Genomic DNA, 22,560 nt, shown 5'->3' on the forward strand with positions numbered 1-22,560 from the left:
TTAACTTTTGTTATTGACCAAATACTTATTTTCCACAATCATTTGAAAATTAATTCATTAAAAATCCTACAATGTGATTTCCTGGATTTTTTTTTTCTCATTCTGTCCCTCATAGTTGAAGTATACCTATGATAAAAAATTACAGGCCTCTCTCATCTTTTAAAATGGGAGAACTTGCACAATTGGTGGCTGACTAAATACTTTTTTGCCCCACTATATCTATTCTTATCTGCCAAAACATTTAACCTGCATTTTTTGGGATGAAATGCAACAATTGTCCAACTTCAATCCAGAAAAACTAGTCAAACCATTAAATTGCAATATGATTATGATTTCCTGAGGAATGTATTTTGTTTGCAACAAATGCAGAAATGGTGTAGGTTGTTATTGTCAGTTGATCTTTACGTTTCCTGTATGAGCTATAATGGGAAAGTGAGTTCATAAACACCGAAACTACATCTGCCACGCTCCATTTGGCAGCAGGTTACACATGACTGAGGCAAATGAAGTGCATTCTGATCATTCTTAAAGAGTTAAGGAAACTAAAACAATATTTCCCAGTGAGTTATTGGTACTTTGACTTAAAGTGAATTCACAGAGGTTTGTGTTCATGCAATACTAACCATGTTGAGTATTTGATTCTGCTGTCAGGATTAGGGGTTAGTTGTCTGATTGTCTGTGTCCTCCCTTCCTCTTCCTTAATACTCTTTCCTGTCAGAGGTGTCTGGTAAACATTGGTTTCACTGGCTTCATCAAACATGCAGCATTGGTTGTGATGTTCCTCCCAGATTTAAAATCCTTAACCCTAGCAACATGTCCCTTTGACTTTAACCTTACAAAATCAATGTGGATTGTTGAAGATGCAGTGAAGTCTGCCTCAACCCTTGAAAAGTGTTTATCCTCCCAGCAAACTATAAATGAAATTATATAGAAATGAACTCCATGTAAATAATATTGCAAAGCACAAAAGCATAAAGATGGTTTTCTTGCGACATAATATTTACTTCTTTGATCTCAATATGAAAATAATTTATGTTTCTGTGTTATCTGGCAGAGATTATTCTCAGAAGACAACATATGGATATAGCACTGTTCCTGTCAACAGGATGCAGCAGTGAGCCACACAGTGTTGGGTGTAGCATTACAAAAGTAACAGAGTTAAAGACGCAGAAGTATAACACATTTCTAATGACATATTGGTAATATTATACCTGTTACAATTCACAGTAACGTACATACAACACATTTAACCCAAAGTTTTTTCTTAAGAATTCACCAACATCGTGAGACATCCCGACACCAGAGAACCAATTGTGTGGGTAGAATAGTAACTCAGTAAGGCTTTTAAAAGCGTGTGAGCAAAATCCCCGTTAACACACCAATGACAAGGTGAGCTAACGTTGCCATAGAGCAGGGGTGCTCAACCAGTCGATCGCGGCCTACCAGTCAATCGCGGGCTGAGTTCCAGTCGATCGCGAGAAAATGTTGTGTGTAGGCTATCCTCCTACTGTTGTGTAAAATAGGCCTACATTAAAACTTCCAACTTAAAACATCTTAAATAGGCTCAATGAACTGCTGATCGCGTGAAGTAGTGTGTAGATTTGTACAGCTATAGTAAGGTAGATCAGGCATAATCAGAAAAAATCTCACGCGCTTCTTTCTATCTGCGCGCGCAGGGTATGGTTGCTAGCTTGACTAGAGCGAATGGATACTACCATGGCGGCAGAAGCTAAAAAATCTTAAACCTATCATTTTCATTCAGAGTGGGAGGAGGATTATTTTTTCGTGTATTCGAATGCCAAGTCCATCTGTCTTATCTGCAATGCAAATGTGTCTTTACCAAAGAAAGGGAATTTGGAGCGGCATTTGAAGACGGTCCACAAGAGCTACGATACAAACTTCCCAGCTAAATCACCACTGCGCGCCCGAAAAGTCAAGGAATTGAAAAGTCAGCTAGCAGCACAACAGTACATTTTTACCAGGCCCAATACCACGAGTAAGGCTGCAACCACAGCTTCTTATCGTGTCTGTCGTGTTCTTGCAAAAGGAAAGAAATCTTTCAAGGATGGTGAAATTGTGAAAGCTGCAAATGCACTTTTTGCCGATTTAAAAAATTGAAAGGAGATTGTGTCTGCTATTCAGGATGTGCAGCTATCAAGAAATTTGGTTACACAGCGATGCAAGGGAATGGCGGAGGATGTTGAACAGCAATTGAGGAATGATATTGACACATGTGAGTGTTTTTCTCTGCAATTCGATGAATCCACTGATGCTGTGGATGTGGCTCAGCTATGTGTGTTCATTAGAATGGTTTTCGACAATATGAGTGTAAAAGAAGAGCTGCTGACCATTTTGCCTTTGAAAGGGCACACAAGAGGCACAGATATTTTTCAGGTTTTTATGGAATTCAATAGTAAGAGCAAGTTGCAACTCTTCAAACTCATCTCCATTACAACGATGGGGCTTCAGCAATGATTGGACGTACTGCTGGGTTCATTGGATTGTGCAAACAGTCTGAATCTTTCCCGGATTTCCTGAATTACCATTGTATAATTCACCAGCAAGGGTTGATTTTAAATATGAAAGACGTGATGGATGTGGCTAACAAGATTGCCTGTTCTGTTCGGGCCAGGAGTCTGCAGAGGCGATTATTCTGTGCGAAACTGGAGGAGACCGGTGCAGAACACACAGATCTGCTGCTGCACACAGACGTAAGGTGGCTCAGCAGAGGTACATTTTTGGAACGATTTTCTGAATTGTTGCCCGAAATTAAAGAATTTCTGAAACGTTCACACCATGCTGAATATGCACAGCTAGAAGACAGTCAGTGGCTCTTGGATTTAGCCTTTCTTACTGATCTGACTGACAAGCTCAATAACTCGAATCTAGAGCTGCAGGGTAAGAACAAACACATCATCAACATGATCAGCTCCACACATGGACACAGAACTTAAGCGTCAGGGCAAAGACTGTGCGGAGCTTGAGAGTGCACGTCATGATGATCAAGTGCAAAGCATCTTGTCAGAATTTGACATGCGCTTTACTGACTTTGCATCCATTGAGCCTGTTGTCAGTTTTCTCAGTTTTCCATTTGGGGAAAATATAGATGTGGATGTATAACGTCCAAAGGGCATCCCTCTTCAACCTGGATAGCGGTGCTATTGAGAATGAGATCCTCACACTTAATAATGACATTGAGCTCAAATCAAGAGCTACACCTGACACAAATGTCCAATTCTGGAATCTAATGCAGAAAGAGAAGTACCCCAACCTCAGACAAAAAGCAAAGAATTTGACTGCACTTTTTGGATCAACATATTTGTGTGAGTCTGCCTTTTCACATATGAAAATCATTAAGTCAAAATACAGATCCACCATGACTGATGACCACCTTGCGGTCTGCTTACGGCTGGCACTCAGATCCTACTGTCCGGACTATGAGAGACTAGCTTCTTCCTCTCAGTGCCAGAAGTCCCACTAAGGTAGAGAACCACTTTTCCAACTTGAACTAGGCATTGTATTTAATGGGTTGTATGTTGTTGTGTTGTCACGGGCCAGTCCTAGCCCTACTTGTGCTTATTCTTTGCACGACGTACATTTACTTCAATAAATGTATTATTATTGTTAAAACTTGATCTTTGTGTCAGAAAATGGTGTTATTATATAGGTGCACAATTAATTGTGGCTACGCTATGGCTTTCTTTATGGCTTAGTAGATCTCGACACACTATCAACTTTAAAAGTAGATCTTGGTTCAAAAAAAGGTGGGCACCCCTGCCATAGAGACTTATTCATATACAGCAGGTTACTGGGCCATGCCGACGCTCCACTAACATGATATTAATAACAAACAGCAACGTAATATTAGATACATAGACAGATAGAATTACTTTATTGATACCAATTTGGGACATTTTTAAATTGCAGCAGCATAAAAATAAGGCAATGTAATTACAATAAAATAAAATAGCATTTAAAAAGAAAGTAAATATATATATATGAAGCAGGATATAATATGTACAATAAGTGTGAAAGGTGTGGAATATTACATATAATAAATATAGATTGTACAGTATGGTTTCATTCCAGTGATCACAGAGAGGCTATGGAGAAATGAGTTGTCTGCCAGCCAGAGGGGAATTATTGTACAGAGTTATTGCAGTGGGCAGGAATGCTCTCCTGTATCTGTTCTTGTGACAGCGGAGCTAGAGCAGTCTGTTGGAGAAGGAGCTCTGCTGTCTGTCCAGCTGCAGGTGGAGAGGGTGGGTGGGGTTATCCATGATGGACAACAGTTTGTGCAGAGTCCTCCTCTCCACCACAACTTCAAAACGGTCCAGTTTGATGCCGATGACAGAGCCAGCTTTCCTGCATAGCATCGTCCACCCCCAGGTGAGGCTGGTCGGCAAATTGCAGAGGGTCTAGAAATGACATCACCCACGGCCTGAGATGGGACAAGACCAGTCTCTCCAGCACCTTTATCACATGAGAAGTGAGAGCTACTGGCCGATAGTCATTGAGCCCAGAAGGAGTCGTCTTTTTAGGGACAGGAACAATGCAGGACGTTGTAGGGTTCTAATTGCTATAATAATATGGTCTAAAAGAATCCAATAAACTTCTCATCTAAATTTAACAGGATGTATTACCACAAATGATATGATAATGCAGAGGCCTGGAGAGCAGTGTGGGAATGTTGAAGCCAGGATGGGTGGTGGAGGTGAGGTGTGAAGTGGAGGAGACAGCAGCAGGGGGCGGGGAGCTGAACCTATTGAAGAAGATGTTCAGCTTGTTAGCCCTCTCCAGAGTGCCCACCGTCATTATGTTACCGGTATCAAATATTATTTAGCCCAGTTAAATGGAGCATGAGTTTAATTTCTAGCTCTTTTCCTAATTTTCAGCATGTACTGCCAGATAAAAAGACATTTGCCCAAGATCTAGATAAAGTTGTCGTAGCTTTTGTGATTCTGACGGTGATGGATACATATTGGATTGGCCATGAGCCTTCACTGTGCCTATTATAAGTTCTTAGGAGCCTTAAGGGCAGACACAGTTGTTATGCTATACCACATCACCCTCCATCACTGGAGGTATAATCAGCTGCAATAAACTATATTTTAGCATTTGAAGCCATACTTTTGTGGTTAATTTGGTGAAAGTAACTCAAAAGTAATGCAAAAGTAGTGTAACGCATTACAGTACAGAGACAGTAATAATGTAGCTTGCTCAACACTGTTAGTGAATTACACTGAAACTCACCCAAGTGGTAACAAAGGCCATATTTACCTGTTATCTTGAGAAATGTTCAGTTAGAGAAACTCAGCTGGCAGGTACGATGAGTAGGGTGACCAGGTGCCAACAACTCCCCTGTTGGACTGAATGTGGGACATGCAACTGCGATGATACAATCTAGTTCACATTTAAATATTATTTCTGTCTAACCCTTAAAAATAAACATTTCTATTGAAACTATTAGCTAATAATATATTGGGAAAATGATAAATATGCTGTGCAGCCCCACCCTAAACGGACCCCTGGTCACCCTATAGATAAGTAGATTGTGTTGGCCCCTCCTACCTGGAGCTCACCAGCAGGTGAAGGCCACTCCCAGATTTATGTTAATTTCTGAACTAGCTTTGTCCACTTGCCCTGCTCTATCTGCAGCTTTTTTCAGCCATTTTGGTAGCTTCCTATAGAGTGGTCCGAAATGAGTCCTAAAACTTGGAAATTAGTTAGCATTTCACATCTTCTGGTTCCCTTGTCTTAAAGTCATCAACTTTTTGAACAAGTTTTTCATCAGGCGCCTGAGGATCTAAGACCTGGTCACTAATTATATTTTCAGCAAATTGAAAAGTAGAGAGAAATCCATGAAGACGTCAGGGTCTCTAAGCCACGTGGGTTGACAGAAAATACTTTCTTCAGTCAGCTTTTTAATGTTTCAAATCTGCATTGTTTTAGGGCATGAAGCTTGTAAAAATGGTCTTAATGTGCAGTGGAGAATATCACCGGTGTGTCTGAACTCTCCACAGGGAAGCCGATCATAGAGAACATTACAGACGCCATCTATGGCAGCAGGAAGACCATTTGTGTGATCACCAGGCGCTACCTGCAGAGCGAGTGGTGCTCCAGAGAGATCCAGATGGCCAGGTAATGGCAGCGTCTTTCATTATTTCTTCTGTCTTCAAAGATGTCCAATAATAGAGCAAAATAGATGTGTGCAGAGGATGGACAGGCTGACACAGAGACTTCTCCCCAATATAAAACAAAATCAAATCAAATGGAAGGCGTGTTTTACAGTGACTCAGAGAGAGAGCTTGCTTTAAAGACTTCCAGTAACTAGCACTTCTATCAACTAAGTGATTTCATTCATGGACTGAACATCCACAAAGAATAGCATATTAGGTCAATAGTAGGCTATTAATCTATCTGACAGTCCTACTGTGAACCCGGGAATGTTGAGTACCCCAAGGTTTTATAGAGATGTATATAGAAATGTATAGTTTGGGGTGCCAGGCACATAGAAACTGCCTCATGCTAGCTTGCATATTTTGGACAATTTGCACAATTAGCATACATTGCATTGATTAGCATTATTGACCATTATAGCCTATTGGGGCAATAGTTTATAAATGGCTTGGCCGAAATGGATCATTTAGGAGTGGTTTTGGAGGTTATTAATGATGCTGATTCCATTTCAGACATTTATTTGTTCTCTCTGTCGGCCGATTATGATTTATTTTGGGCCGATTTGGAAGATTTAGGGGGCTTATTTATTTGAAAAAGATTTTATTCTACCCCAGTAGATAATTTTCATCTTGTGTTCTCTATATCCAAAGGTTGCAACACTACCAATGAAAGTCAAAATCAACCCACCTAGATTACAAATATGGCCAATTTCTGGTTAAAATGGCCATTTTTGATCCTGAAAATGTCAGACATGGAGTAATGCCGCGTTCCATTTACGTCAGAGGTCAGAACTGGGAGTGACGTCACTTCCGATTTGACTGCGTTCCAGTAACGCAAGTCGGAAAAGATGGACGCTCCCAGGAAGGCTGTTGTTGTATTTGCTCTTGCCGAATACCAAAAACTACAGAACAAATATGCAGTCCACTTGAAAAACTTTAAAAAGTCCACATAAATAGAAGACTACAGACCTAACACACTGTTTTGAAACATGTATACCAATGTTTAAGGCCGAATCTAGTCAAAATATGTATGTAATATTTTTTCCGGTATCATATAGCAAATTATTTGGAACATCCTTACAGTATTTTACACTAGGTTATTTTAAGTATCCCAACAAAGCAAGTCATGAACGTTCGCCTTTTTTACAGATTTAGCAATTAACTCGGGTTAGCCATTGTTAGCAATGTTTCATATTTTGTGCATAAAAATATCGTGGCAACATATCTTCAGATAGAAGATGAGCGGTACTTTAAGTACAGGTGATTTAATGTGACACAATTAATACAGAAGAGCTAAAAATGTTATGTGATCAACGTGTTTACTTAGTGTTAACGCGCTGGGCAGTCATGTTGTGTGCGAATTGAAAGTTGAACTGGGGTATGGCGAGGTATCTCCGAGTTTCCGAATAGGAAGTCCGACCTGAGGGTAAGGGTTAGTTGAAATTTCCGACTGGGAAGTCGGATACTCCCACTTCCCAGTTCAACTGGAACGCAGCATTAGTATCCTCAATAACCTCCAACACCACTCCAAAACTGTCTAAATCAGCCGAGCCAATCGTTTTCTATTGTCCCTATGGGCTATAATGCCATTAATGCTAATTAACGCAACTTGTGATAACTGTGCACATTTCCAAGTCAACACATTCTCACTGCCAAGTCGTCCTATAGTGATGTTATGTCAGGATCCCTTGGCGTTACTATCAAACGCATTGGGAAGCCCTTTACCGTCAATTTCCAACTTGCAGGGTAGTCCCATAGACTTCTATAGAGCTCTCTAAACGTTGTTAGTAGACAACTTGAGATTGCGAGGGAATGCTCCCCATTGTGTTGAAATTCAACGACTATGGCCCGTTCTCTGCTGAAGCATATGATGCGAGACTGTGTCGCATATAATGCTCTCTATATATTGTCTTTATTACAAACCAGTATCACGGTAAGACGTGAACATGTGACGTTGGTCCACACTGGGAGACGTGAAGATGAGACGTTTCGACCCCTCAAAACGTGAGAGTTGCACGCTATTGTTAACACGGATGTGACAAGCAAACGCTCTCCCATTTATTTCTATTGACCAGCGTTCATGTCAAGTTATCCTCAACTCTCACGGCCTGAAAACAGTATTTCTGGTCCCGGAGCTGTCAGTTAAATTCTTTTATTGGCGTTACTCTCAAACGCACTGGGAAGCGCTTTAGTGTCACAATTGTTATTTTACTTCTTTATTTTTATTGTGTAATGTCGGACTTTTCGCCGTCAGTAGTTTCTTTTCATTTCAAAATAAAGTTTATATCGTTATTATTTTGTGTTTATTAACTAGACCACTGGGTCCTGTTATGACCATCTTCTCTGTGTTGTTGTGGGTTTTAATCAACAGTTTGTTACAAATATTAACACAATATAGTAATAAGCCTTATCAGCTACAACTATCAAAAGAATTGCGCTGCCAGACCCGTTTGGCTTCATTCACAAACTCTGCAACAAGAACCTTACTTTTTTGATTGAGTTTTTTTAACGAAACGAAAATACTTTAATCTAAAGGAATCTGTCTATAACAAAATATATCATGTGTATAACAAACAGGGTTGGGTGTAATGTGTAATAAAAGTAATCGAGATACAGGGATTCTTGAGACAAGGGACAAAATGGGTTTTTAATTTCTAAAAATAAAATGTTGATTTTTCCAAAATATATCTATATATTATATTTGTCCCAGGTGCTGGCCTTTTGATGCTGTTGAAATACAATCTCCCAGGTTTAACATTTTAAACATTTTTTTCATGTTTGCTGGACAAGCCTGGGATTTTGTCAACACCGTAAGACACAAAGAAACATAGAAATATGTATTTTGAATAAACTTATTGCAGTTATTTTGACTACTGGAGGTTATTTTAATCTGTGTTATTCAATCCATGTTTTTAAACTAATACTATTACTTTAAAATATATATATTATCAAGCTGCCAATTATTATAACTGGGGAAATATACATGTTCACATTTATTTTTTAATCTCAAAAACAAACAATGTTAGTCAGCAATACAGAAATTACACATTTATTTAGGAAATGCAGTGCTTTTGTTGAGATAATGTGAGAAAATGTAATAAAATATCTTTTTAAAAACAAAAATGAACAGAAAACTCATCTTATGGAGTTGACCAGCTGTTTACGGTGTTGACGCACATCTTACGGTGTTGACGAATTAGAAGAGAACTGGAGATAACTTCATTTAACATGGCCATTGAACTTCAAAAACTCAACTTTTCAACTGTAACATTTCAGGATAAAAGGCCATTTAATATCAATCGTTATTTTTGCACTCACACCCACTTTAAAAACAGGAACTTGGCAGTAGGCATATCGGATCTCTTGAAAAGTCCATAAACTCATATCTGATCTATTGAACAGTCCATAAACTCATATTGGATCTTTTGAACAGTCCATAAACTCATATCAGATCTCTTGAACAGTCCATAAACTCATCAAATTTACAGATCATGGAGAAAAACACTAAGAATATTCATTAATTCAGCCTTTGGAAATGGAAAATTCTCTGTAAATCTTGAACTCATCTTATATCATGGCATGAATTTAAACACCTGGCAACAACCGATTGAAAAGGTCCTCATCTAGGAAGTCCATGACCTCTGAGGAGAACTGGTAGATATCCCTTGTGCGGCTTGTGCGGACTGGTAATGATGGGTGAATTTTGACTATGATGTCAGTAGATGGAACATAGCAGACATCCTGGCACCCTTGTTTCCTTTGGAAACGACTACATGGCCCATGAGGGTGGAAAAAATCCACTTGAACATCCCCTTGTTCTTGATCTGTTTTAAGCACTTTAGCCAGCCACCAATTGTAGTCATAAACCACAGCAAGCCAATCCTCTGTGTTGATGTCACTCGGCCCCACTGCTGACATTAAGCCCTCAGGTGCTCTGATCGGCTCCTCCTCCATTGCCTCCACTAACATGGCAAGAGGACTCTGAACAGCCCGATGCTCATCTGCATGCTGTGGTGTGTGTGGTGTGGTGTGGTGTGCAACTGGATTGTGGTGGTGTGCAACTGGATTAAAACAGCGGCAGATTTGTGGCTCATTACAAAAGCATGAACTATGCCTACAGTAGATGGTATTGCCCCGAGCTACCACTTGATGAACCTTTCTTGTTCCTGAGATGGGTCGTAGGGACTTGGGGAGGACAGCATCATAAGCCAGGAAATCATCAGTGCTGACATAGTGTAGGTGGACTCCACTTAGCCTGCTGGACACAAGCTGATGAAAAGTCATGCCATTGACGATGTCCACTCCTCCAAGAACCATTCTGTCAGCACACCGCTTAACTGTTGCCCCAATACCATCCGGGGCGCCCTTTCCGTGGGATGTAGGGAAGAAGTTCCATGTTACATTGTTGAACCCCAGTCGAGGAGGGATGGTGGAGAGGAGGAGAAAGTTCTTTTTATTTTTGTATTGTTTACTTGGACCATCAGACCAAAAGTGAATTGTGTCAATGTGGGGGAATCTGGTATGAATGTCCTTCAGAACTTCATCCATGTAGGTCCATATTGCTGCTGCGTCTTGGCGCTTGGACTCGGAAATTGTGCAAAAAGCTTGTTTTTCTTGCTTGGTGTAAAACATGCCTGTATGGAGCGTTATCAGTGGGAGATTTTGGCCATAGTGGCAGGATTGTACTTCGGAGCTGTATTTGCATTTCCATGCTTCAGAGAAATCGATATGCACAATCACTGTTCTTTCATTGTAATTTTCAATCATGTTTCGGTACTCTTTGGATTGATTTTGAACAAGATGGACATGGGTGGTTGTTTCGTTTCTTAATTTGTCTTGGTAGAGATCCATCAGCTCCGACAGAGTACCCGTACGTTTCTGTAGTCTGGTATGAAAGTGAACTCCATCCTCTGTTTTCTCTTCGACCCGTTCCCACTGCTTCCAGTCCACTTTTGTTTTCCCTTGCTCTAAAGGCAGACTTGATGATTTGTGAAGGCATCTTGCACAGGTGCACAATAGACACGATTCACTTGGTGGAGAACAACAGACAAGCTGAAAACTCTCTTTAAGCTTGCTGGTTGACACAGCCTGGAAAGATTTCAAAACATCAAGCATGAGCGTGGCGTTTTCATGGATCTGAGGTTTTGGGTGGTGTTATGTAGAAGGGACGTAGTGCACAGAAAGAGGAATAACTCAGGCGAATGCTGGGGTTTTGCTCAGTATATGACTGGTGGAGATTCTGCATTGTGTCTGTCATTACCATCCTTTGACGTTTCACTTTTTTTCTTGTGATGGTGTCTTGCTTGTCTGTCATGATTCTTGAATTGTTTTCAAAAAATGTGTGAACCACTGAGGAGATTGTCTGGAGGTAACTGGGCTCTCTTTGGATTGGTGTGTTTTCTCTGAGTGTTTTGTAGCTAAGGCCAAATTCACGAACCTGATGCATCAGGCGATACTTTTTGAGGATTTTGCCAGACAATGTGGTGTGTGGATGCCGTGGTGTTGAATTAAATGGGCAAATGATACATTTAAATCCCATTTGTCAACACCATAAGGTAAGTGGTCAACTCCATAAGACAACATTTCTTACGGAGTTGACGTCTGATGGAGTCTTACGGAGTTGACGATATCTTCAATTTTTCATCATAACATGTGATTTCTTTGCAGAAGCCATCTTGTTTATCACTAGCTGCTAGTGGCCTCAACAATAACGTTAGATTAAACTTTTATTTCTTGATAAAATCACATAAACCTTGAATTTTATCGACCATGGTGTTGACACTCTATGGTTGTGACATAGCTGGTTTTGTAAAAGAAGATAATTAAGGAAAAATATGAGAAATATTTACTTACCAGAGCAGTGGCCTCATGGCATGTCCACCAAACAGCAAGTGGAAAAGGGGTCCTTAGAGTATGAGTTGGCCAATATAATGGCTGTTTTTTTGCATTTTTTGAAAAATCTTATGGTGTTGACAGAAACTCCGGACGCGATTTCAATCACGTAAAAAGTACATAAATATATATTTTTAATTGTAAATTTCTATATAGTTTGAATAATTACTTAAAATACATGATCACAGTAGCTATTGTGTTTGTTTTATTTTAATTTTAACAATTATTTAAGTATTGTAAAGTCATGGAACTTGCTTTCGGACAAGGGTATTTTGGGGTTCAGGCAGCACACTAGGTGATGTAAAATAAAATATATGTGTAAAAAAGCATTAATTCACATTTTGTGGTATAAATAAGTTCTTGTTTTATTGTTTAATCAAATTATTGGACATTTTTTAAACACATTTTAAGAATTACAATGAGTTTTATCTCTCGGACATGTTTTGTCCCTCATCTCAAGAATCCCTGGTATTACTTTTTGCTGTAACGCAGTAATATAATGCAATACTTCGTTACAACACATTTTAACCCAAAATGATGTGGTGTTTTGTTTCTAAGAATTCACACATCGCGAGACATTCCGACACCAGAGAAATAATTGTGCAGGTAGAATAGTAACTCAGTAAACCTGTTTACTATTGGTTAAGAGGGCTGCAGAAACAGATTCACGATTGAGAGCTGCAGGCTCGGAGAAAAGAAAAGAAAAAGACAGGAGTGCACGCAGCCCAAAGCAACAGAAGGTCACTTTCTCTCTGGTCTGCTGCTTGAACCCCAAGAAGTTCAGAGACTTGTGGCAGAGTGTTGAAAATCTGCAGCCTCTGTCCTCTGTGGAATCGCCGGCTTTTAGAAAGCTTGTCAGCCAAATCCCCGTTAACACACCAATGACAAGGTGAGCTAACGCTGCCATAGAGACTCGTTCATATACAGCAGGTCACAGGGCCGTGCAGAGGCTCCACTAACATGTTATTAATAACACACAGAGACGTCATGTTACCGGTATCAAATATTATTCAGCCCGGAGCAGGGCCAGCCCTAGCCCATTGGCTGCCCTCGGTGATACTGAGATTTACTTCTGGGAGATTAGGGAAGTTCACCAGCACTCCAAACTTATCCTCAACATCACCTAAGGTTTTGAAATGTTCTTGCAATGATGCAACCGCCACATCAACCTCCACATTAAAGAAGGACATTTCCAATAGTTTGAGTGCATCCCCCTCTGGCTCATCAGGTGATTCATAGGAGTACTGTCTCTTTATCTTTCGCAGCCTCTTCTGCTTCAGAGCAGTTTCCACATTCATCTCCTCACAGAGTTCTCTGGCTGAGACCTGGGCTGAACTAAATCCATTTCCTCTATAGGTGGTGAGAAAGGCTTCTGCAGTTTTAAGGAGCTGAAGAGCCACATCCAATTGCATGGACACAGACTGCAACATTTTGCTGACATGCTGAATTTTAGCAAGAATGTCATACCAAACCACACTGCAAATGCAAAATCTATATGATCCTACCTCTTCAGCCAAGGACTGTGCTTCAGTTCCAATAACTGCATCTGTGGCTGTATTCCTCACCTCTAGCAGAGCCTCTCTGACGTTGGCTGTCTGAAATCTTACAGCCTGGACACTGTTTATCTGGCTTTCCCATCTGGTGTCGGACCAGGATTTCAGAGTCGTCTTAACATGCTGCTTCAAGATGGCCCATCTTTCTGTGGAAGCAGAGAATAGTGTGAATAGGCTTTGTAAGTAGCCAAAGTAATTTTTGGCCTCGGTTGAGCTTTTTGATGCATCTGCTACCACCACATTTAGAGTTTGGGCTCCACATGGAACAAATAAAGCCAGAGGGTTTACTCTCAGGAGTTTGGCTTGGACTCCCTTTGACTTTCCCTTCATATTTGCACCATTGTCCTATGATTGTCCCCAACAATCCTCAAAGGAAATGTTAAACACCTCCAGCTCTCTCAGAAGGAGGGTTGAGAGGCTTTCTCCAGTGGATGATTCCACTTCAATGAACCCCATAAAGTACTCTTTTACTGCTGATGTTTATTGTATCGCGACGATTCGAAGTACAACCGACAGTTGGTGTTGGTGGCTCACATCAGGAGTACAATCCAGTACGCCATCTCCTCCTTTCAGCCTGAAGAAGTGCCATTTCAAGTTTATCAATTGTCTGGCCTTTTTCTAGACGGGTCTCCAGTTCCTTCCAGGATGACATGTGCTGCGAATGTTCTGGACTAGTCTCGTGAGTTTTTAGGACCTGGCCCTAATTTTTCCAGTCATTTAATCCACTGCTGATCAGGGTAAAGCTTTTCATTGAGAAGAGCTTGCAGCAGAAGCAGTAAAGACTATTTTTGTTCTTTGAGTACACCAACCAGCTTCTCCTAACTTTTTCTCCATTCACTAACTTTCGGTAAAAGTACTGGTGATGGCAACTTCCTCCATCCTGTCGTTTGGGAAAGGTGAAATCTGGATTGGTTTGATATGGTCCTCTATTGACTAATTCAGTCCTCACTGTGTCAGACAGGGTTGGCCAGTCAGCAGGATTAATAGGTGCTCCCCTGACGGACTCATGGATATCAGAAATTGTTGTGGGGGATAGGGTGTCTGCAGGCTGTAGTGTAGAAGCAGGGCCAGTTGTGCCTGTTGCTCCTTCACCTGAAGGCAAATACATACAATTGATGTTAATCTTTTAATACAGATACATTGTGGCAATAGGCAATACACTGACAGATTTTCTCACTTGTTCATATGTTTAGATTTATCACTGATCTTGTGAGTCATAATATGACACGCAGTAAATACATCTAAATCATACTTTTTTAACAAGATCAGTGGTGTTTAATGGAGTGAACAATTATTAAAACCTTTGAAGTTGGCATTAGGTGTAAATAAATCATTGTTTTCTAAGCTTTTAAGTGTAAAGTAAAATAAAGATTATTAAATAGACTTACCTGCTGCAGGCTCTGTGTCCCTGGTCTGTGTTTCACTGGTTGCTGAAGTACTAGATGTCCTAGATGTCCCTTCACCTGCAGCTGAATTCAAGCATAGAATCCATCCGTGATGTTAGTTACACCATTGTATTTGGTCAATGTTATAGTCCTACCACATTAGAACATTGTACAAATAAAGTTAGACCATATGCATTAATAGCCCACTACTACTTCTGCTACTATAACTAATACTATTATTACCACCAATACATAATGATTAAACAAACTTACAAGGTTCAGAGAGCGGTGAACCTGGGGGATCAGCTGAGCTTTCTTCAGGAGGGGAGGGTCTCAGCAAAAAATTCTGGAGTGTATCTGGACAATTTCAATTATAAAATAATTAGGGCTGTCAATCGATTGAAAAAAATTAACTAATTAATCGTACAAATTTCTGTAATTAATCGCGATTAATCTATCAATAAATGAATTGCATTTTTCTACTTAAGACTGAAGCTTGTAATGAATATGTAAAATCAATCATCAAATTAATGTAGAATAAACACAGAGAAAGTATATTTAAATTCAAAGACCATTTTAATGGCTTAAGGTGCACATATGCACAGTGCAAATACAAAATAATATTCAGAACATTGAATATTTTTCACTCCATAGACATAATTTACTTAGTCCTTCTTTACATTCAGCCAGTTACTGAGGCAGACCAGTTTGTTTACGTTATCAGGGGACAAAGAAGCTCGCTTCTTTTGAATGATGTGGCCTGAGAGTGAGAACAACCTCTCACAAGGCACTGTGGTTGCAGGGGTTGCGTGCTTGCGTGCAATGGGTGCCAGCCTGGCATGTGCTCCCTCTCTCTTTGACCACCATTGTAGTGGACACACCTCTATGTCCATTTTTGGCTCTGCTTTGTAGCGATCCAGACAATGCTCTATGAACTCCTCCTCATCATCTGTATCCGAATCAGAAGAACACAGCAACATGGACATCCTCCTCCTCTTCTTTGGTGATGGCTCCTCTGTTGTCTCAGCAGGTGGTTGGTGTGCACGTGTCTCTCTCATCATCAGGTCACGTACTGAAGCCCACACCTCACTCCTTTTATCTTTTGGAAGGCACTTAAGGTCTTTAAACCTAGGGTCAAGGGCAGTAGTGATCTTCAGCCATTTGAGGTTGGTGCTATCCTTCCGTTGAGCTAGGTCTGTAGTAAAGGCCTTCTTGAACATCAGAAGATAAACTGGATCATCGTCTGAGGGCTCCATAACTCTGAACAAGTGGCATAAGGCTGGCAAGACCACTGAAAATGACACATACTGCTCTCCCCCCAGCAGTTCAAGTCACATATCTGCAATGGAAAGCACAAGGTGTTAAACATTTCAGTACGTCTTTATTAACAACACAGAGAACCAGTGCACGCACACACACAGGTGAAAGAGAGAGGGAGAGAGAGAGAGAACAACATACACACACACACACTCACACACACACACACACACACACACACACACACACACACACACACACACACACACACAGGAGATGGAGAGAGAGAGAACAGCACAAACACAAACACACACACACACAGGTGAAAGAGAGAGGGAGAGAGAGAGAACAACAACATACACACACACACACACACACACACACACACACACACACACACACAGGAGATGGAGAGAGAGAGAGAACAGCACACACATAGACACACACACACACGCACAGGTGAAAGAGAGAAGGAGAGAGAGAAAACAACATACACACGAGATGGAGAGAGAGGGAGAGAGAGAGAGAGAGAGAGAGAGAGAGAGAGAGAAAGCGGTACACCTATACCAGGGGTCTTCAACGTTTTTCAGGCCAGGGACCCCCAAACTGATGGAGAGTTGGAGCAGGGACCCCCTACTATTAATATGGCATACAATTGTGTTTTATATTAAACGGGGCCTAGTGCAGTGTGTAAACATAGATACTGTTATTGTACATTCAATACTAAGCTATTCAAATAATACACAGGTTAATATATTCATGTTTTTATTTTAAACAAGTGCAAGGTACAGTGTGGCCGTACCACTGCCATTTATGAACATATATCTTGCACACAACACAGGGCTATTAAAATAAATCACAATAAAAGTTTGAACTTTAAACAAGTGCAAGGTGCAGAGTGGCTGTGCCACTGTCATTTATAAACAAACACTGAGCTATGAGATTTTAACACTAAACATGCATGTAGATGGGACAATGAATCCTCAAACCATCTGTGGATGGCACACGTACTCTCACATCAGTGAGATGTCTGACCCTGATGAGCAGCACACAGCTGATCCAGCCTTGGACGGATGGAGGTTGTCAGGCAGAGGGTCATATCAGCCTCAGGCTGCAGCCTTGACCTGTATTTGTTTTTCAAGTAAGTCAGTGAGGAAAATCCACTTTCGCAAAGATAGGTTGTGGCAAAGGGCAAAAGGCTCATCATGGCTTTTCCTGCCAATTGCGGAAAGTCTTTCTGGCAAGAGATCCAGAACTGGGTGAGTGGTTTTGTGTCATATATGTGTCTGAACGTACTGTCAGTGGATAGTTCGATTAGCTGATCCTCCTCCGTCACTGTCAGGTGTGTGCCGTCTGCTGCGTTGTCTGTGAATGGAAACAGTATCCATGTCTTGTCCCTGCGCCAGGAGTCAGCCTCAGAAAAGTAGTGCCCAAATTGTCCCTCGAGCGCCTCCAAATGCGCAAGAATTGCGCGTGTAATGGGGGGCGAGAGCACAGCAGAATCTCCCAGCTCATCCACTGATGGAAACATGGAAAATATTTCCTCCCCGATGCGCTCCCTCCACCTTTTGATTTTTTTTAGAAAGCCTTCCATTTTGTCATACAGTTGAATGGCATGGGTATTGCGGCCTTGCATTGAACTGTTCAGTTTGTTCAGCTCAGCGAAAACATCAGCAAGATAGGCAAGTTTGGTGACCCAAACATTGTCACTGAAAAGTGCAGCCAGCTCTGTGCGCTTTTGGAGAAGTAAAAACTCCCGAATAGACTTGCGCAATTCCAGCACACGTGACAACACTGTTCCACGTGAAAGCCACCGAACCTCGGAATGGTAGAGTAGCGCAGTGTGTTCTTCTCCCTCAGCAGCACAGAGATTCGAGAAGAGACGTGTTTGCAATGCGCTCTTCTTGACTAGGTTGACTACTTTCACTACCGAGTCCATGACATCTGCCAATTCAGCGCTCATATCTTTGGCAACAAGTGACTCCCTGTGTAGCATGCAGTGCGTCCAAATCACTTGCGGAGACACATCCCTTACAAGCGCGATTAGTCCACTTTTTAAACCAGCCAAGGCTCTTGCACCGTCAGTGCACAGCGCAATACATTTTGTCCACGGAATGTCATTCTCTCTGAAAAAAACATCGATCTCTTTGAAGATTTCAGAACTAGTTGTGCGTTGAGGGAGGCACTTACAAAACAAAAATTCCTCCTGCATTTCCTTATCATCGACAAAGCGCACAAACGCCAGAAGCTGGGCGTCCTTCGACACATCTGTTGACTCGTCTAATTGTAACGCAAATGCATCTGCCAACCTCAGCTTCTCTATCAGTTGCATCCTCACATCAGATGCCATCTCGCCTATACGGCGAGCTATGGTTGTGTCCGACACTGGAATGGTTTTCAGTTTATTAATGTCAATATCATTTCCATACATGGTTTTACACATATCGGTTGCTGAAGGCAATATTAAATCCTCTGCAAGTGTGTATGGCTGTTTCTTCTGGGCAATCCGAAGAGCAATTTGATAAGAGCATTTCAAAGCTAGCTCCCCAACTTTGGCTGATTTTCTGATCAATGTCTGTTGACCTTGGAGGGATTTGAGGCTAGCTTGGAAGTATTCAACAGGTTTGTCTTTTAAGTGGCTGTGTGTTGTCTCCAAGTGACGCTGCAGCTTTGATGGCTTCATAGATTCATTTGAAAGAACAGTAGAGCAAATGACACACATTGGAAACTCAATGCCATCTGTCTCCTTAAAGGTAAACCCGAACTTCAGATAATGATCTGAATATTTTCGTGTCTTCTCCCTTTTGCGCTTACCCTTATTAGCTGCAACATCTGCAGGCGCAGCAGGTTCTGCCTCGTCACTTGCATGTTCACTGGTGGATGGTATCTCGCTTGTGCTTGTTGATTTTTTCGCTCGAGTTACAAAACGATCCATTTTATATGTATGGTCTTCTCAATAATGTCGCTGCGTGCATCCCTGTGTCTGGGTCTTCAGTAAACTGGGGCCTGAATAGGCTCTCGTCCAATCACGGGGAACCTGACAGAGCCAGCGCATAGACATAATATTATGTCTATGAGCCAGCGTGTGTCACACGGCCTCGTGATTGGCACATCTGCCTCCATTTTTTCCGTTCGCTATAATATTTTGGATTTGTGTTGTGCATTTAAAGACATTGCAATTTGTGGGAAAAAACGGTTTGTAAAAAAAATATAAATATATAAAAAATTGTCTAATCAACCAAAGATTTCGCGACCCCCCTGCAGTACCTCCGCGGACCCCCTGGGGGTCGCGACCCCCCTGTTGAAGACCTCTGACCTATACTGTACACAGGAGATAGGGAGAAAGAAAGAGAGGGAGGAGAAACGAGAAATAAATAACTTCCTTGCAAGGTTCCAGTAGTTCCTCCAGCTCTTGCAGTTTGGCAAGCTCCTGGTCAGTCAACATGGCAACCTTGCTCTTTTGCTACGCCAGGGTAGTGGTCATTGGAGATTTGTTTCTCTGCATCCTTTTTACCATCTCCAGTGTAGAATTCCATCTTGTTGCAACGTCCTGAGCAAGTGATTCTTGCTTAAGTTCGTGTGAAACATTCTATACTGGGTTATAATAAATACAATATATAGAGAGAATAAGTGTGAGCGTTAGATGGACTATGCTTAAAGTGCCCGACAATCTTGCGGCATTTGGCCAGAACACTTTCAAATCCACTGTCTTTAAGTGACCGTTGTTGCAGACAGTGGGCCATGCAAGGCAGGTGTTCAAATGGAAGTAGCCTCGCGGCAGCTACCATGTTACCGCTGTCAGTGCAGAGTGTGGTCAACTTATCCTTGATTTCCCATTCGTTTGCAACATCCAGAAAATGGTTAGCACATGCCTCGGCATAATGTCGCTCCTCGGTTTTACTCACAGTAAGTGCAAACGACTCTCCTTTAGTTAGGATAGATGTTTCCTTAGTTTGCCCGCGCACATGACCAAAGGTTATTGGTCAGCCGCCACCAGAAGTAAACAAAACCACGTTAATTGCGTTAAATGTTTAAAATGAATCGCCAAAATTAACCAAAATAATATTAGCATAATATAACACCCATGTAAACGATAGCCTACAACCAAAGTGTTTATCCAAAGCATCCTATGTGACGTAGTTAAAATGAACTGAAAGCTATGTGTCAACTTGTGTCAGTCTGTTCAGCTTCTGAAAGTTGATGTTAGTCTAGCTACCACTGCTTGAGACAGGTTGGAAAGCTAGCTAGAGCAAGCTACTAGTTCTACCTCCGTGCTGCTAGTGCTACTACTAGCAAACTCCCCCCATGGGTTCAGAATATTTTAAACTTATTCTGTATGTTTATAACTAGTGATACTGCTTGGAGAAATGGTGACACATGACATGAGTTTGTGCTTCCAAATATTGGTAATCTGTCAAACATTGTTGAGTACATGTTGATCAGGCTAGCTAGCTCCAGTTACCAAGCAAGCTTACTAGGAATAGAATAGTGCTAGAAACTGTGGCGGCTGGCCAATAGAGGGCGCTAGGGCGCCGCCCCACCACTCACCTCTCACCACATTTCCTTGAATAAGACATAAAAAAAAAAAAATTAAAATATTTCGAAATATATGTATATATTTTTTTAGATGTGCAAGATAAATATTTCATAGTTAATGATGAGTAAAGTTGTTTCGTTCGTTGACATTGTCTGATTGGTGACGTATTTCCGCCCTGGGGCGCAGGAATCTTTGCCCATAGACTCTCGTTAAAAGTTGTACATGCGCAGTAGCTCCTCTTCAATACAAGAGATAGGACGATGTTGGGGCGCACCTCTCCCCGAGCTGAATGCAGCTGGATTTGGCGGCGGGGCTGACGTCACACAGCCTTCTGTCATAAAGTATGTGTATTGTCCATGTTATATATGATATATATTATTTAAATATATAGATATAGAGATATATCTAGAGATAGATAGAGAGATAGATAGAGAGATAGATAGATATTTATTATATATGTATATTGGCCATCTGTATAGTAATATAGCACATCTGTATATTTGTTCATACTACATCTGTTTATACTAAGCCAATTATGCACCTCTTTATACTGCCCTTATCTTTACATAATCACTCTTAACTGCATATACTGTACATACTCTATATATCGCACTTGTTTCTCTTTGCACTTCTATCTATCTATCTATAATGTTGTTTTTGTTGTTTTGATTTATGTAAATACACTCGTTTGATACCTTAGTACATGTATGCATGCTTTTAAAAAATTTTTTTTATACATTTTGGAGTTATAGCCCCCCCTGGAGAAAACTCCACCAGCCGCCACTGGCTAGAAAGCTATTCTAGGCTAGCGGAGCACAACGCAGTGATAGCTAGCTTCTAACAGAAATCACACAATTTTGATTCAACTTTAGAATGTCGGAGATAAAAAATACATACCTCTATGCTGGGCTTTCTTCTTGTTCTGGTCTTTCCTTCATTTTCGTCCCTCTGCACCAGAGAGTTTGGAGACTTGCTGCCATGTTCTTTTGTTTTAATGAGGTTTTATTTCACCAGGATTTTATTTCATTTTATTTCGTTAATCAATGTTGTTAAGAGAAAGATGTATGCTTAAGGGCGCCACTAGAGGGCGCCCCTAGAGGCCCCTCGACCAATTTGGCGCCTAGTTCGCCTATGCCTAGGGCCGGCCCTGGCCCGGAGCATAAGTTTAATATTCAGCATTAATTTCATTTCTAGCTCTTTTCCTAATGTTCAGCATGTACTGCCAGATAGATAGATAGATAGATAGATAGATAGATAGATAGATAGATAGATAGATAGATAGATAGATAGATAGATAGATAGATAGATAGATAGATAGATAGATAGATGGATAGATGGATAGATGGATAGATGGATGGATATATTTAATTAAGGAGCTGCAATAAACTATATTTTAGCATTTAAAGCCATACTTTTGCGGTTATTTTGGTGAAGGTAACTCTAAGTAACCCAAAAGTAATGTAACGCATTAGAGTTCAGAGACAGTAATAATGTAATGAAACTTATTACTTTAAAAAGACAGTAATAAGTCATATGTACTGTTACATTTTGGAAATAACTTGCCCAACACTCATAACAAAATATATCAGTCATAATCTAAGCCGGAAACAGCAATGTATTTTTAGTTATCAAACATATTTAGAACTTACAATACAATACAAAAAGCTCGATGAGGATACAAATAACGTCAAGTTATCATCATCATATGTGCAGAAATAAGTGTGAATTCACATCAAAGACAAGAAAAATAAATGACA

At 40.8% G+C, this 22,560-nt stretch overlaps 1 protein-coding gene across 1 annotated transcript in view; it reads left to right on the forward strand.

Annotated features, from left to right (window-relative positions):
- LOC134875038 (toll-like receptor 13) overlaps window positions 1-22,560 on the forward strand; it is a 42,570-nt gene that overhangs the window by 16,104 nt on the left and 3,906 nt on the right. Inside the window, exon 4 of the mRNA XM_063899436.1 lies at window positions 6,024-6,141. Coding sequence (XP_063755506.1) covers window positions 6,024-6,141 — 118 coding nt within the window. The remainder of the gene's footprint in view (window positions 1-6,023; window positions 6,142-22,560) is intronic.

This window comes from Eleginops maclovinus, chromosome 13, assembly GCF_036324505.1.
Source record: "Eleginops maclovinus isolate JMC-PN-2008 ecotype Puerto Natales chromosome 13, JC_Emac_rtc_rv5, whole genome shotgun sequence".
NCBI lineage: Eukaryota > Metazoa > Chordata > Actinopteri > Perciformes > Eleginopidae > Eleginops > Eleginops maclovinus.